At 37.9% G+C, this 16,379-nt stretch overlaps 1 protein-coding gene across 6 annotated transcripts in view; it reads right to left on the bottom strand.

Annotated features, from left to right (window-relative positions):
- Nucleotides 1-4,381: 4,381 nt before the first annotated feature.
- The window catches only part of tnn (tenascin N), a 56,187-nt gene continuing 44,189 nt past the window's right edge, over nt 4,382-16,379 (bottom strand). For 5 of the 6 annotated variants that reach the window (XM_081597950.1, XM_081597949.1, XM_081597951.1 and 2 more), the window contains 8 exons: nt 15,861-16,124; nt 10,776-10,906; nt 9,467-9,605; nt 9,225-9,376; nt 8,114-8,210; nt 7,819-7,983; nt 7,187-7,350; nt 4,382-5,628 (listed from right to left, as the gene is read on the bottom strand). In XM_081597950.1, coding sequence (XP_081454076.1) covers nt 5,476-5,628; nt 7,187-7,350; nt 7,819-7,983; nt 8,114-8,210; nt 9,225-9,376; nt 9,467-9,605; nt 10,776-10,906; nt 15,861-16,124 — 1,265 coding nt within the window. In that variant the 3' untranslated portion in view covers nt 4,382-5,475. The remainder of the gene's footprint in view (nt 5,629-7,186; nt 7,351-7,818; nt 7,984-8,113; nt 8,211-9,224; nt 9,377-9,466; nt 9,606-10,775; nt 10,907-15,860; nt 16,125-16,379) is intronic. The other variant, XM_081597954.1, reaches the window with a different exon arrangement.

Below are 16,379 nucleotides of genomic sequence, written 5' to 3'. Positions count from 1 at the left end.
TTGTCAGAGAAAATGTGTTTGAAGTTTGCAGAGTCAGTTTGCATTATTTGCATCCTTACTGAGGGAGTCTTTTTGAGGCAGATTTGCAATGATCACAGACAAGCTGTTCTATTTCCTGCCTTAGTGTAGATATCAGAGCAACGTCTTTTTTCCATCTTTTCTGTTTACACACGGCTTACTTCACATCAGTATTCAGTTACAGGCAATAACAAAGCCAAATGCCATAAATGTTTGTGTCTCAAGTTATTCATACATGATTAGCAATAGTTTTACTCGTTATACATATTCCATTTAAGTTGCAACATATCACAAGTGTCTGCTTATGATTGTGTATTTTTAAAGTCCCTCTGAAATAAATGTCCATTAAAGTTTGTAGGTTAAATTTATAGCATCACCTGCAAATAACAATGAGGGAAGTTATATAAAATGAATTGCCATTAAATTTAATTTTCTTTTTCACTTGATCAGACAAAACAGACCTATAAAGATGTTTTTACGTCATTATCTGCTAAAAATGCCCGTTTAGTTTTCTGAGGGCCAATGAGTTATGACATGTTTTCAGCCAGTCTAAACACGCAAGACTTTTTTTTTGTTTATTTGTTTAAAAAAATGCTGACTTTATTGGTTTTCTTTTAATTATACACTTGGGCAGATTTTATTGTTGTTCTGAATCCATAATTTATCGAGGCGTGCACAACGATCCAGCACGAAGTGGAAGCAGACAGGAAGAAATATAATAATTTTCTCAGTTTCTCTCAACCCCTAAGGAGCGGGATATTAAAGTTTGAACACTAAGCAGTTGTGGTTGCGTCTACACTGATATCTTCATACTGACAGCTTAGACAATATTAAGAAAAAAAATACATCTATACATGTATGTCATGGGAAGTAAAGCTGAAGATCACTTTTACCAAGTGTCATCACACAGGTGCAGATTTCCTAACATTCGCAGCAATGATCAAAACTAAAATTTGATTACTTAACAGCTCTGTCTGGTTATTCTCATAAAATACAACTGCCTGGTTTTTGCAAGCAGGAAGTGAACTGCTCCTTTGAACAAATCGGGTGCGTTGCTTTGAAATCTGTTGTGGATATTTGCTGTTATCACTAGAAACAACACCTGAAACAAATTTTAAGACATTAATTTATTTCTCTGTTCTCAATAGTTTAATTTATATCTTAATGGTATGTTTTACTTTTAAAGTGACAAGGAGTTGGGGGCATCCAGTGGGTCGAATGCACCATTTTTGATAACTTCTCTTTCAAAGCTAGTTTTGTTCTAAAGCATGACCAAACAGGAATTATTCATAAAACACATAGCAACTGCCTAATTGCCAAAAGTGAAAAATGTCCTTCTTACAGGCTTCTGCTGCTTCATACTGTTGTCATTATTAAAATTAGGTTACACACTCAGTCTTTTTTAAATTGTTTTATTGACCCGTTTGGCAAAACATTTGATGAACCAAATATAAGTTGGATCCTGGATAAGATGATGTCAATGTCAACTTAGGTGTCTTTGTTCTTTTAGTAATAATTAAAAAAAAAAATACCTTCAGTCTGGTCGATTTTATATCTTCAGCCACAAAGTTTTTGAAAAGACAACATTTAAAATTAGGCATCTTTCATTAGAGGTTTATACTAGAACAGAAGAACAGGCAATACGCAGCAAATAGTGTATGTAATTTATTGATTTTATTTTATTTTTTACATATTTGTTAAAGCTGTCAGCATGTCATGACCAAATAGCTTGAGACAGATAAACCATGACAAGATGAATCTCCTCCACCTCCTCCCTGAGCTGCTATTGCCATCTGAAGAAATGCACCCTCCCAACCAAAAACAACCAATCAGAGCCAGGAGGAGGGTCTTAGCGCTGTCATTCATCCTCATGTACTCATTGCTCAATGTGGTAATGGCGGAGAAACAACTTACTGTTCCAGGAAAACCGTTCATCCGCTGTCATTTGGGGCCATGCTAACTAGCCTGAACATTCACAACAGGCTCTGCTAGTTGAAGCTTAGCAGAGAGCAAGTGGAGGAAGGGGAGAAAAGAACAGCACTACGTGGAGGATGATTGACAATGCTGAGACCCGCCTTCTGGTTCTGATTGGTTGTTTCCAGGGAGCACTGGGAAAAGGAAGAGGAGTGTGATTGTTTTTTTCACAGAAATGAAATCTGATACAATGTCATCTATTTCGTACCATACTGTTACGACATAGTGACAGTTTCAACAAATACTGTATGTAAAAAAAAAAAATGTCCAAAAGTTACAAATTGTAGCTTAATCCCAAACAAGGAAAAATCTGCATGGTCAAACAAAATGAAAAATATTATTTTGTATTAAAAGCACAAGTCTCTGCCTGATTCACCTGATTCAGCAAAGAGTAGCTGAATCAGGTGCTTCACCACTAAATGACATCAAACCTCAGAATTGAGCTGGATTACTTTTCATCTTATGTTGCGCAAACCTTAGATAGACTATTGTTTCAAGATTATCTGTGTCTTCACCAGATAAACAAGGAAACACAGCAATAAGCCATGGGGAAACAACCTGAAACAAGTAAACAAGAATCATTGGAGACATGATTAGGTCACATTACAGACCAAATCAGACCCAATCACTGCATTTCTGAACAGCCAGATGGCAGATAATCCTAGGAGGTGTTGTTGCCAAGGTTGTGTGAGAGGAGTAGTTTTTGACCCAAAAATTTTTGAACCAAAGTAATTGCTAAGAAATGACCTGTTAGAGCAATCTGACCTGATAATCCATGACAATGTTGATGAGCGATACTAAAATAGAAGCCAATGGGATTAATTTACTGCCAACATGCAGAATGCTTACTAGGCCTGGAGGAATCATCTGTGAAATTGGGGTCAAACAGATCTCTTGCTGAGGCACAGTTCATTCTTTTATGATCTAAACTCTACATAAAATGCTTAATGAAATTTAATGAGTCAAACGTATACCTTTCTCTTCTGTAGTTTTTTTTCTCCACACCACAGACCCCATTATAAAACACCCCCTTGTTTCCTAACCAAGGTCTTGCAAAACACGTCAAAGTGAGCCTTGAGGGAAGTGATGACCCGAATGGCACAGACACACAGGCACATGCATGTTTGTAAACTCATATTGTCCTTTGTATATATTTAGACGCACAGAAATGGGGAAGGAGAGAAGAGGAAATCGGCCAGCTCTTCCCACTTTCTGTTTGTTCTTGCACTGAGCAAAGCACTTACCTCTTAAAGCAATGGCAGAAACCAATCTCCTTAAAGTAATTTGCAGCCACTGTCTCAGACGGCCACTTGCATCACTGAGCCCTCGTGAGACGTTTCATTCCCAAGCTGAAATAAAATACAATGGCAAAAACGGTTGTCACATTTTATGCATCTGCCTCCTCAGAGTCTGATGGATTCTGATGAGTAAACCGTAAACATTATCCTTTCGTATTCTACTTTGGCTGTCGTTTTTGGAACAACGCTGCAAAACACGTCTTGTTTCATCAAGTCATATTTTTTGTCTAAATCTTTTTTGTCTTTAAGCAGTTTGGTGTGCTTTTTGTATCCTTTAGCTGTGTAAGGTGGTTCTTGCTAAGACAGCCAATGCTCTCTCGCTGTTGGTAGATTATGTTCTAGAGAATTGAGAAATAGTTTCGACCAGACGGCAAACAGTCATCAGTTCCAGCAAGGGCAGTTACTCAACGCCTCTATGATGAAAGTGCGCTGTACTTTGGAAACTGGTTCTATATATAAAGGCAATCAACTAAAAAGTGGTTTACACAATTACGCAATTTAGAAGATCAAACCGCACTTAAAACGAGTGTGAACCTTAAAACTTTGTGCTTCTGACCAGTGTCCATGTTGGAGCTTTGGTGCCCTTGACAAGATTATGGTCTAAACTCCCTGAGCATGAAGGTGTGGCCAGTGTATTGGCACAGTAAAAGTAGACTTTTAGAGCAACCATGTATCGACCAGTGTGCTCAATATTTCTTCAGTGAATCTGTTCAGGACAGTTGATGGTAAATAGGATTTACCTGTTTGCTGAATGCAGCTAACCAACAACTGGATGTGTTTAACTTGCAGAGTGGATTGCACTTCTACAGTAAGACAGCAGTTACAGTTGTGATCCTTGGCATAAAAAATAAAAACAGAGCTTTCCAAGGGTTTGGATTTGTCAAACAGCAAAATAAAAATAATGACAAATGGATCGATCTCCAATTTAAAACACACACACAGCTCACTGGAGATAAGAAGCAAAAAACTAATCAAAGCTGTGTTAACTAGTTTCTTCTAGGACTACTCCTGAGCCTTTGCCCCACATCCAAACCTTACAGAGGAGTTGCAGCTACACCACACAACATAAGACTAAAAAAAGGTCAAGGAACTCATTAAAACAGATTTATTTTGTGACACTACAGTGAAAAAGAATTAATAATGTCAGTTTGAAAACATAATTAGTAAGGAAAATATTATTAATCAGGATTTGATTTGAAAAGCATAAAAAAAAAAAAAGACAAAGTTCAGCAACTTCAAATCCATTCTGGCAGATTGGCTGAAAAGCTGATTTATGTGCTCCACGTCCTTGTCACATAAACTGTGTTTGTGATAAAAGTGTTAAGAAAATCTAATTAAGCAGAGTAGGAGCCAGCGCAACATTAATAGCATCTGTCAGCTTTCCAGATTAAAAACGGGAGTTTGGTCATTCGGTTTTCGAGAGCGGCACAAACAAATGTCATTGTTATTGACGTCTGATGGGGACCCGTCACATTGATTGATACGAGCTGTCCCCCGTCATATGAATGTAAAGCAGGAGCAATTTGGATTTTCGAGGCTGCAATCAGTTGTTATTTTCTGGCTTGTGTCATACCGCCTTATGTGATGTGACAGTGTTGGACGCACAGTGGCAGCATAATCAATAGAGTAAGGGCACATGCTTCAGCAGCTGACAAATGAGCCATTCATTAAACACACAAGTAACGCTGCTTATTTGGATGTTGGATATTTGAATTATATCTCTGAGGATTTAATTTAAATTGGAATGTAACTATGACTCTAAAACAGGTTTAAGACTAATATAATAATAGGAGATAACATGAAAACTTTATTTGGCATCATATTTTTTTCTGGTTTTTAGTCAGGTTGCCTAAAAAAACAGCAAAACATGATTGTCTACAAATACATGTTCTTCCACGTAGCATGCAACTTCATTCAAACGAGTTTCTTGCTGACCATTTTTTCCCCACAATCACACTAAACCGGGGCTTTCTGATTTGTTTACAAACAAGAAATAAGTTACTACAGGTTATTTTTGGTTGCTTATGTTATGCTCGTCTTTCTCCAAAAATTACACAATATTTGAATCACACATGTTTGCAAAATCCTTGTGTGGTCTATCTACATTTGTACAGAAACACCAAAATCTAGTGTGATCAAAGGTTGATGGTGCCGACTGCTTCTGTTGCAGTTTTTGGCCGCTTTCCTATTTGTTGTCGGCGCTTGAGACTCTGCTTTTTCCCTCTCTGGCCATCAGCGATCGCCTCTTTCTGCTGGACAACGCTCCCACGGGTCGGATCTTCATCTCTGTGAAGTCCAGGGATGTTAGATGTCCTTTCCATGGCTCCCAGTTGACTCCCTAACAGCAAAACAGCAAATCAGGAGCACAGTGAGCAGAGGGGGGTGAGGAGGCGAGCACAGACGAAGGTAACAGAATTGTGAAGAAGGCAAGTTAGAGACAGATTCAGGGCCACAGAAAAAGAAAGTGGCATGACAGACAAGCAGAATAAAAGAAAGTAATAAATACCGGCCTCAGGGTCCATATTATGTGAGTACAAACCTGTTTTGACTGTTATTGCATTCTGGCAGCAAACACTGGAGCAGAGATCTGCAGCAAAAATGCTACGAATAGAATCTTGACAAGAGCAGAGAAATCCCCTGGCTTTTTCTGAAGTGTCCGTCTCTCTAAGATATAATAACTGCTGTTTTTGTTTTGTTTTTTTTCCTATCAGACTACCGACACACACTACTGGTTTAAAGCTGGCTCTTGAAATGTGTTTTCTTATTGTTGGATGATGGATTTGAGTCATTTTGGCTGTTCCCCAGCATTACAGAAACCAAGCAATAAGCAAAGGGCTGGGAGCAAGTTGTCTTAATTTCTAAAGAAATATCCTCATGCTGAGTCATTTCCTTCTGTCTTTAATTAAGCATAGCTGTAAGAGATCCTACATAACCATGATATGTTTTCTAATAGTTGTGTTATAGTATACTTTTAGAAACTGCAGCAGAGGAAACAGTTATTTTTGTGACAAAAGTTGCATGTAAAATGCAAGTCTTCTGTAGAAAATGACTAGAAATATACAGTTCTCCCAGTGGTTATCGCCTCTCCTAATGAAGATGTGAAAATATGTAAAAAGTAATCAAATATGTTTTTTAATAGTCCAGTAGCATAAAATCACAACAAAAATATTGTGCGTGCAAAGATGGAGAGTTAATAAATCTTCCATATGCTGCATGTCGGTCAGGATATATGAAGCTCTATTGACAAAGAATGCTTATAAAATACCAGATAATCCCTCTGATTAAATGCACTAATATTAAAAGTAGAATTATTTTCTAAAAATGCATTATGAGTTTATGTTTAAGCAAAACAAGGGTTATTTTAGGACCTTTAGCAAATCTTTACTGGGGAGGGTACAAATAATTGTAAAAGAAGATTTGAATGACAAGAAATTGTAAAACCTTTAAAACTCTCAACAAGATTTTCAATGACTTCTAATTACATCATTTACCGTTACAATTACTAATATTTCTGGGAATTGGTGATGTTGCTTTTGTCTGACTTTGACTGACAGCTAATGTACTCAAGAACACAATAAATGAAATGAAAGGGGTTAAAAAATAATTAGAAATTAAAAACAAGGCAAGGGAAAAAAAGCAATGTAACAAAATCAGACTTAAAAAATGTATTGTGTTCTAAAACGTCATCTAAAATGACCAAAAATAAAGTAATTTCTTCCCCTTTAATAGTGTGACCACTTAGACTACCTAAATGCTGTTTTGCAAAGAAATGCTACATTTATCCTGCAACTACGTATATTTACTTCACCCAGGCATACTCATACTCGGCAGACTCATTCTGAAAAGCATTCAGCAAACCAGGTAATAAAGGCAAAGTGTCCTCCTTGTTCACTCACCACACTGTGTGCGTTGTCTCCCCATTTACCATTAAGGTTGGCCAAGTGACAGTTTGCATACCACCAAGCTCCTTTGTGGGTCCTGGCACAGTTAGTTAACGCAAGATCATTATCCGAGTCTATGGTGGTCCAGGGCCGGCCTTGGTGGTAGGTCATGGCGTCACCTGAAAGTCATCAATAAAAACAAGATTTCTGTAAATACATCGTATTGGTGTGTATTCATCTGCCCAGGTATTCCGAGTCATGTTTTTAGAAGCAGAGGGATTTATAAAAGTAGAGAGGATTCAGGTAGATGGGTTATATGCACACCGTGTCTCATTTTGTGTTTATGGATTTGTGGCATATTTAACTACTGCCTGTTTTAAAAACCCCTCTCTCTTTAAATATTCTGTCTGGCTTACTGTAACCTTTTGAAGCAAAAATCTCACACGTTGCTAAAGTGTGTTTACATAATGGTTGGTGTACACGGGGTTTCAAACCCCTCAATTACTGCCCCCATCTGTCTTGTTTCTAAATCTGCCATCACATTCTCAGTATGCATCACTGTATGTGGGTGTTAAAAAGAAATTATAATTTATGAAAGCAGTGCTTCCAGTTCTCACATACACAAACTTTTACATGCTGAGACCCACCTGCTGTCCCTCTGTATTTGCCAATGGTGAGCTTGAATCTCTGTCTGACCGGAGCGATCTTAAAGTTGTCGTAAATGGCGTACGCTCTATCTGAGCCCAGGCCCAAGTCGAACCTGATCTCGTACTGCGTGGGAGTGTTGGTTAGCTCGTGTATCTTATCCAAACCTGTGACGGCGAATAAACAGATGCAGAATTTGAAGGGAGTATATGATGCACAATTACAGCTCATACGAGCGTGTTTTATAGTCTGTAGATAGAGCTCTCCCCCACAAAACAGAAACACCAAGTCGCTCACCAATCCAGAACTCCTCTGTCAGGTTGCCAAAGCCTGCTATGTACTGCCTCCAGCGTCTCATGAAGTCCAGATTCCCAGTGTTACGCCGCTGAAGTACCTGAAAGCATCAGGAACGAAATCTTACTTACAGATGCTGGATTAGAAATATGTTAAAAAAAAAAGTTCATGAGCAGAAGTTCATGTTCAAATAGGCTTAAAATTTGTCGATATTTTTCTGTATTGGAAAGTGGTGAAGTAGTATTTGCCCGTTTACATGCTTTATTGGATTTTGTATTCTTTTGTCACACTTAAAAGTTTGGATCAAGGAAAAGCAGATCCAATTCATCCATAGATCCATAATTTTTGAATGTAGGCGTTATATTTTTTTCTGAGATGTTATGTTGCCAAACAGAATGAATTGAACACCTTCCATTCCAATCCAGTCCACAGACTATTTTTCTGAAAGTCTTATGGCTCATCAAGATGATTTATGCAGTTTATGAGACAGGCCTTTCTGTTCTGTTTGATGAGCTACAGTTTAAGTGTTATGCTCTGTCTTAACACTCCCATGGTCTCAGCAAGACTCTCAGGAGGAGTGTGGCAAATTTCATGGTTGGTCAACGGAGAAACAGGGAGGATGTCTTGTCAGACTGTTAGTTTCCAAATCCATACACACACGCACAAAAGGAAAAAAAAAACTTGTAAAAGCAGGTCAGTGTGACCCACAAAAACCGCACAGAGTAAAAAAAGGTCGTGGGGTCGAAGGTTGAATCTTGGACGCCTCACCTCCTGCTCTGACCTTGGTGTGGCTCTGGGTTCCTTTGTAACCAGCTGGAAAAGTTGTGGATGTGTTGCTTCTGAGACGCTTTCAGCCAAATTCTTGTCATCAGGCTTGTTTGATTTAAGTTACTTTTGAAGTGAAATTCAACAAAATTTTGGTTCATAACCACAAATAACATCATCTAATACCTATCCCATTTACTCACTTTATCTTTAGCTAATAAAAAAATAGCCTGATGATTTGAAACCTTTAAGTGTGACAAAAAAGCTAGAACAGAAGTTTCCTTTGTCACAGAACCGCGTTATATAATAAAATTCTACATAATTTTAGAAGTCAGTCAAAATAATATACCAGCCAACCGCCTTCGTCGGTGGTCATGTCACAGTAAACCTGTATTGGCTTGGATTGGTTATTATTAATGTAGACAGTATAGACGCCATTGTTTTTATTGCCGTTCTTCATTATTTGTCCACAGTCCATAGGGAAGGGGTACAGCAGAGCAACTAATAACAACAAGGGGAAGGAAAGCCATATTAAAAATTAGAATATAATGACAAATAGCAGAAAGTTGTTTTTAGCTGAAGAATGCTGACCTGTTTTGAAGAAAGTCTCCACCACCTTACTCCTTTTGCTGCCCCTAAAGGCGTAAATGGTGACAATGTACCTCTTTCCCCTCTCCAGCTTGGATGCAGCAAAGCGTCTCTTCCTGGAATCTAGCCTATTTTCAATAGTCTGGTAAAATAAAAAAAAAATAAAAAAACATATTTTTACAATATGTACGTTGATAATTATCTTCATAAGCCTATCATCAGGTCAAGTGATGGTGTAGATTAAATTAATTTTCATTCATTTTTTGCAATCTATTCATTCTTGATTTGTTTTATCTGTGACCACAAGAGGTCAGCCTTTCAAAGCACTTCAATTCAATGTCACCGCTTTTTCAGAAAGAGGAATCAGTAATGGGTTTTAAAAGATTAGAAAAAGATGTGGAATGTTCTCCAGACTCTGCTTTCAAGCAAGCTATTGATTTGGACCACCACACACGTTCATTAAAAGTTATGCTTTTTGAACAGTCACACTTTTATCGACATTTGAGACTAAGGGAAGAGTGGAGCGACACAGAATGCAAGTGGCCTGGGGTCCGATGTGAAGTTTACACAGCCAGTGATAATTTAGGGAGCCATGCCATCTGCTGGTGTTGAGCTATTCTATAAAGTTCAAAGTCGGTGCAAAGCCCTTGAAACTTCAGAGCACTTAATGCTGACAAGCCGGACAGACAAACTGATTTCAGAACTTGGCATATACCCACACTACTTAAAGAAGCAGTAAATAGTTGAAGGACCCTGGTGTCACTGTGCTTGAGTAGCCAGCAAAGTTGAGCAACCTAAAGCCAATCGACAATCTATGGGGAACGGTCAAGAGGAAGACGAGAGACACCAGAACCATCAATGCAGACGGTGTAACACAGGCTTCCTCATCATCATTCAGATAACACCACAGGCTGATCTTCTCTATCACACACCGCAATGATGCAATAATTCATGCAAAAGGATCCTTGATCAAGTATTGGCATATATAGAACCCATGACCAAATTTCCTATGCTATTTTTTTTAAAATTAGTTTTATGTAATAATCTTATTTTCTGAGAAAGTGAATTTTCATTTTTGTCAACAATAAAGCATGAAAATGCATTTTAAAATGGCAGAAATTAACATTTGCAATCCATGACTGTTTAATGAATCAAAATAAGACACAAATTGAATGAAATACAATTTTCAATTCCCTAAGTTATGGAGACACACCTGCACCCTAAAGTGAAATCATCTGCACTTATAAGTCACTTTTAAAGACGTGTACCCATGTAGTTGAGAAAACGTAAAACAAACCACACAGCCGAGTACCTGTAATTTTCCTTCTTCGTCTCTATAGGTGAGGATATAGCCATCAATGTCGGCCAGAGGAGGAACCCAAGTCAAGGAAGCTGAATCCTGCGTCACATCTGAAGCCTTTAGGTCCTTAGGGGAGTCGATTTCTGTAGGCATGCATGCAAATCAGATAGGATCACAGCAAAGAAACATTTTCTTATTCCTTTACATATATGATCATATTTTGTGCTGCATCTATTCAAGTGAATTCCCCGTAGACTACAACTCCCAAGAAGGTACTCTTTACTTTTGATTATTTCCATTGTTTTAAATTTTACTAGTGTTTGTCTTTAGATCTAAAGCTCTTTATGATAAGCTATCATTACTCTTTTCATAAGTCTAAAGTGGGTTTTGTGTGACTTTCAAGTCTTGAAGTGCCTCAGAAGCATGTGGCATCTGCCAGCTCAGTTTTAGTTTGCAGATAAGCTGGCAGGTTTGCTTGCTCTTATTGAAATGCTTTGAAAATGTTATTTGAAACACATGCTGCAATATTGTGTTTGATACAACGAGGCGAGCTCAAGCAGTCGGGGCTTTAACCTCCCATGGATCAAAATATTAAAGAAAGCGACGCCATAAGGCCCAGAGTCGTCACAGACAATTCAGCAGTTTCACTTCAGAAGCATTCAAAGATCAAGTTAATTTCTGTAACAAGAAAAATACATTTAAAAGGTTATTTGGAATGTCAAAGAGTGAAAAGTGACAAATAGCATCATTGATAACACAGGTGGTGAACAAAATTCTCCTAAAAAAGAAATAAAATAAAACTTAAGTTTAAAGGAGTTCTTTAAAATGTTATTGGTGCTTTTACTCAGCACATCCCTTTATGCAACCCAGACGATTTTTGATGCAACAACTTTTATGTTTGAAGTCAGTGCCACGCTGGTCTCAAGCCACTGATAGAGTCTGACTATTTATGATGAAATGTTTATCATCTAAAACGCTGCCATTTACTGCCTAATTGAAAAAGAGTTAGCTTTCACTTAAAGCTCCCCAGAGATTTTACAGATCATCTGGCAAATACAAAGATGGCCCTGTTGCCAGCCGCACACGTGCAGCCTCTTTTTATGCCGAATTATGAGACGTAACCAATGACTTGGCTTCGTCTGTGGGAATTATTTCTTGGATGAAAGGGAGCTTTGTTCACTTGTGTTCCACAACTTAGTAGTTCATTACGTCACAGTTCATAAAGGGTCTATAAATAGTTACATATCCTTTTGTTTATGGAAGTCCCTAGCAAAGATCAAATAATCTGACAAACCTCTCTTGTTCTGTCTGAACAGGTGAAATCAGATGTTTACATACATTGTATGAGAAAAAAAGAAACTTATAGGCCAGCTGGGATTACTAAATGATGACATCATGGCTTTGTTTGGTTAACACCAAGTATTTCAGGTAGATCTATAGACTTGTGTGACATCATGACAAAATCAAGATAAATCAGATATTTTAGTGACCTTTGATGTTTTGTGATATGCTAAAATGTTATGCATGAGTTGCTCTTTACAACTGCCTTCAGCTGCTTTTTGGCCCAGAACACTGCTGTAAACGGGATTTTAGGATTCAGTCCGTCTTTCATGGTTAAATACATCATGAAAACTATAAAAATAAAAATAAATAAATGATGCTGAATGATCCATATGTTCAGGAAGGACGTTGGTTTGCACTCCTAGATAAGAGAATGCTTTGGTGCAAATAGTGTCCATCAAGCACAGGATAAAAGGAAAATATGTGGAAGGGAGCTGGTAAGAGTGTCATTATTTACAGTCAAAAGATTCATTTACCAAGCTTGGGATGAAAGTCCACTCAGCAAAAAAGAAGCCATAACAACAAGAGCAACATACAGTAGAAAGTGGTTAGCTTACAAACTTGAACCATCGCAACTATGACAATTTCGGTAGTAAGAAGAAGCCGTGCGAGTGTTTTGCTTCACAAACTAGATGGCATCATAAAGACAGACCATTGTGTGAAAATATTAAAGGAATGTCACGACACCAGCAAGGAAGTTGAACATTGGATTTTCTGAAGGTAAATCCATTGCACATTGTAGTGCATACTGTACTACAAAGTGCATTAAAGATAACAAAGTCAATGTTTTGGGGTATCAGCAAAACTCTTATGTCAATTAAAAGAAGATTTGTGGGCAGAGGTGAAAAGAAAATGCATGGATAAGACATGATATGAATATGATTTAATTACAAAGACTCTTTCAGGAAAATGAGACCAATGGTCTGAAAAGACCGAAAGTAATTTAATCGACCTCTTTATCTGTCAGGTTGTGCCTTTTCTGCCTCTCCACCTAAAATTTCTCCGAGATCGCCTCCTTTACTCTCTATGGAGCCTTTGTTTCCTCAAAATTAATGCTATACTTGCCCGCCTGGAAAATATATATTTTTTTAAAGGTCCCACACTGAAATCTTTTTTTTTTTTTTTAACCGAAACAGCGTAAAAATCTCTTTAAAACAGAGTATGCAACAATAGATGGGACGCAGTGATAAATGCAGCTTTAAAATTTCTGGTGGAACTCCTGGTTTCCAGACAGAACAACTGGTTTTTAGGGTTGAAATTTGGTTGGACATATTATGGAAAAAAAGGCATTAATTTGGCAGACCATTTCAAGAAATATTAAAATCATATTACCACTAAAAGCAAACTGCCTGTCTTTATCATATCAACCTGTCTCTGCTGCTGTTGAAATCTTCTGGGACATTTTGTCCTCCTTGATGGCCTGAACTATAGACGGTGTGTAACTCCAGGCCTTACACTTGTCAGCAAGTAAGAGGTCATCTCTGACCTCTGTGTTGCTGTTTTTTTTTAAATCCGGGGCTAAATTAATAAGTTTCTATTTCTCTGATGGCACTCCAAGGATAGACTGTCTGCTTAAGACTTTTTCCGACAACCACCGAGAACAGAGATGGATCCAGCAGAAACTGACAGGGTGTGGACTAAATGGACTGCATTTGTCAGCTCTGACAGGAATCATGGCGTTCAGATAACTGAACTGATTTGGGGGAATAGGAACATGGTAAAGTGACTGTACAGAGTGGGGATCATGTTCTATAACTAAATGAAGAAAGGTACTGAAATTTGGCTGAGATGTATCAAATAAATATTGCAATCTGTCGACAATTTGCTCAACTCTTTCTGGAGCTCTTAAGAAAAATCATGTAAGAAAATCTTGGTCGCTGCTAAGACAGGGATTCATGAGGAGACAAAAAAATAATCATTTCTCAAGCAAATCCTTTTAAAACTTTGCTTTTTATGAGAAAAAAAAATCTAATACAGAAGTGCTTCAATTTGAGTCGAGATGCAGAATATTTCAAATCACTGAACCTAAAACGTTTCTGCCGTTTAAGACTGCTGAGAGTAGCGTTTAATCCGAGAGCCAAGTTTCTCCAGGTATCCTACCCTCCTCCTCTATCAAAAACTATCTTATCCTGCGCCGGTGAGATGAAAGGTACTCCAGGGAATTCGAGTAAAAGTGATAGTACACTCAAGTTGTAGATTAATGAATAAACTGCTGCTGACGTTATCTCAGAAGGTGCTAATGAGGAGAAAGTTGTGGCGTTCAGACTTGTTTCAGCCTTCTAAGGACGCTGCTGAAACAGACTTTGATGCCCTAGATGAGCATCCTTTTGAATAAAAGATTCTGAGATAAAGTTCTCCAACAAGTACAAAGAGCTCACTTCTCTGAGAACACAACAAGGGAGTCGTATCTTGACGTGTGTACCAAATAAAAGTGAGAACGATTCTAAGAGTTTCCCTTACATTGTCACAGGATGAAAGGAAATCACAGGCCTATCTCGGGACATGTGCATTACCCTTCTGATGGATCAGCTGAGGGAGACGTGAGCCAATTCATCAAGAAAATTAAATACAGAGGAATGCAAAATTGTTCAGACCCCTTGATTTGTGTTTTTTTCATCTTTTTCACAAAAAATAGTTTTGAAAAATCCTTTTTTTCTTTCGCTATCCTAATTTTTTCCCAACTCCTTTTCTAAGTAGACTGTGGACAGTGTTAAAAGGCTGTAGAGGGACTGTATACCACTGAATGCAGAGCGGTTGTTCAGCCGAGTTAAAAATAGGTCTAATAAAAACAAGTGCATGTCCACAAGGTCCAAGAAAGCCGAGTGCAGTGACACATGTCCCAGAGGCTGCAGAGGACTTAAGGCTGGGGCGTATTCATGTAGGAAGAGCAAAGACAAAGTCCACACCTAAACACAAGTGGGAATCTGAGACGAGACTTAAACATAGACGTTCCCAGAAACCGGTCATGCAGTCTGATTGAACGTTTGCTATTTTGTAAAAAAAATAAAAATAAAAAAAAAATAAATAAATAAAATGGGGGGGAGGGAATCTAAATCTCCAAAAGTTATAAAGCGCTAGAAAGATGCATTAAAAAACATGTAGTGGCAACCGCAGCACCTTTTCTATAAAACAGGTTTTAAAACAGGATTTATGAACCAATTCATCAAGGAAATTAAATACAGAGGAATGCAAAAACATGTATGGAAAATATATTTCCATAAACTCTGAGTTTACAGGGACTGCCTACTTTGATTAGGTGACTCAGAGTAACTGTCAGGACTTTATTTCGGTCTAAATATAGACCTTTCACTATGCACCAAAATGTGGATAAACGTCAAGGGGTATGAAGTCAAGGTCCTGGATAGAAGAGATATAAAAATACAAGTTGTACACGAGGCTGAGCAGACGTTATCTCTCCGGAGGAGCCAGCTTTAAAGCTTGACTTAATTCATAGTTATGGTGACTATTTATTTCTTTTATTTATTTTTTGTACAGTTATGCTCATGATGACTTAAAGAGGAAGTTGGAAAAGATATAGATGAATTTATAAAGGAGAACTATAAAATACTTTATGGACATTATAAATGGTTCGGTCAGTGATGCATTTTAAGGTCGCACATTTCTCGAGTTTACAAGCGGGACACATGGTTGCCTGAGTAAAAGAAATGTAGTTGCAGGCCATTTGAATTCCTTAATGGTTCGAACAAGGACATAATCAAAGGGAAAATTGGTTTACCAAAGCCTGATATGTGACACCTGTTTCAGCTTGTGTGGATATTGTCCTGCTGGCTTTGTCTCCCCTCACAGCTTTGATGTAGACAGTGTAGATGAACGCAGGCCGTAAACCCGTCAGCACATAAGAGGCGCTATCAGGCCCCACAAGGATCTCTTTACTAGAGCCATCGTGGAAGGTGTAGGTAAGGATATAGCCATCTATTTCTGCTTGGACTGGATCCCAAGAAAGGTTGAAGCTGGACTCGGTTTCGTCTGTGGCTATGAGGTTAGCTGGAGCATCCAGTTCTAGAGAAACATGTTAGTAGCTGATATTAAACACACATTTTTATATGGCAAAATGCATGAAAGAGGAAGGTGGGAAAAATAAAACCGTTTCAAAGATCTCAATCCAACTGGGCAACAATATTCTTGAAAGTACATGTTGTAATTTATACATTCAATAAATTAGAATATACATTCTCATGAGGCTCATTTGTCAGATTAAAAGTACTTTCTGAAAATTATCACCTTTAAGGAGGTATTAAATATGTTCTTTGTTAA

The sequence above is a fragment of the Poecilia reticulata genome, chromosome 17 (genome assembly GCF_904066995.2).
Source record: "Poecilia reticulata chromosome 17, P_reticulata-male-v2, whole genome shotgun sequence".
Classification (NCBI taxonomy): Eukaryota; Metazoa; Chordata; class Actinopteri; order Cyprinodontiformes; family Poeciliidae; genus Poecilia; species Poecilia reticulata.
Note: the sequence above shows the minus strand (reverse complement) of the source record. Positions and strands in the feature narration are given on the sequence as shown.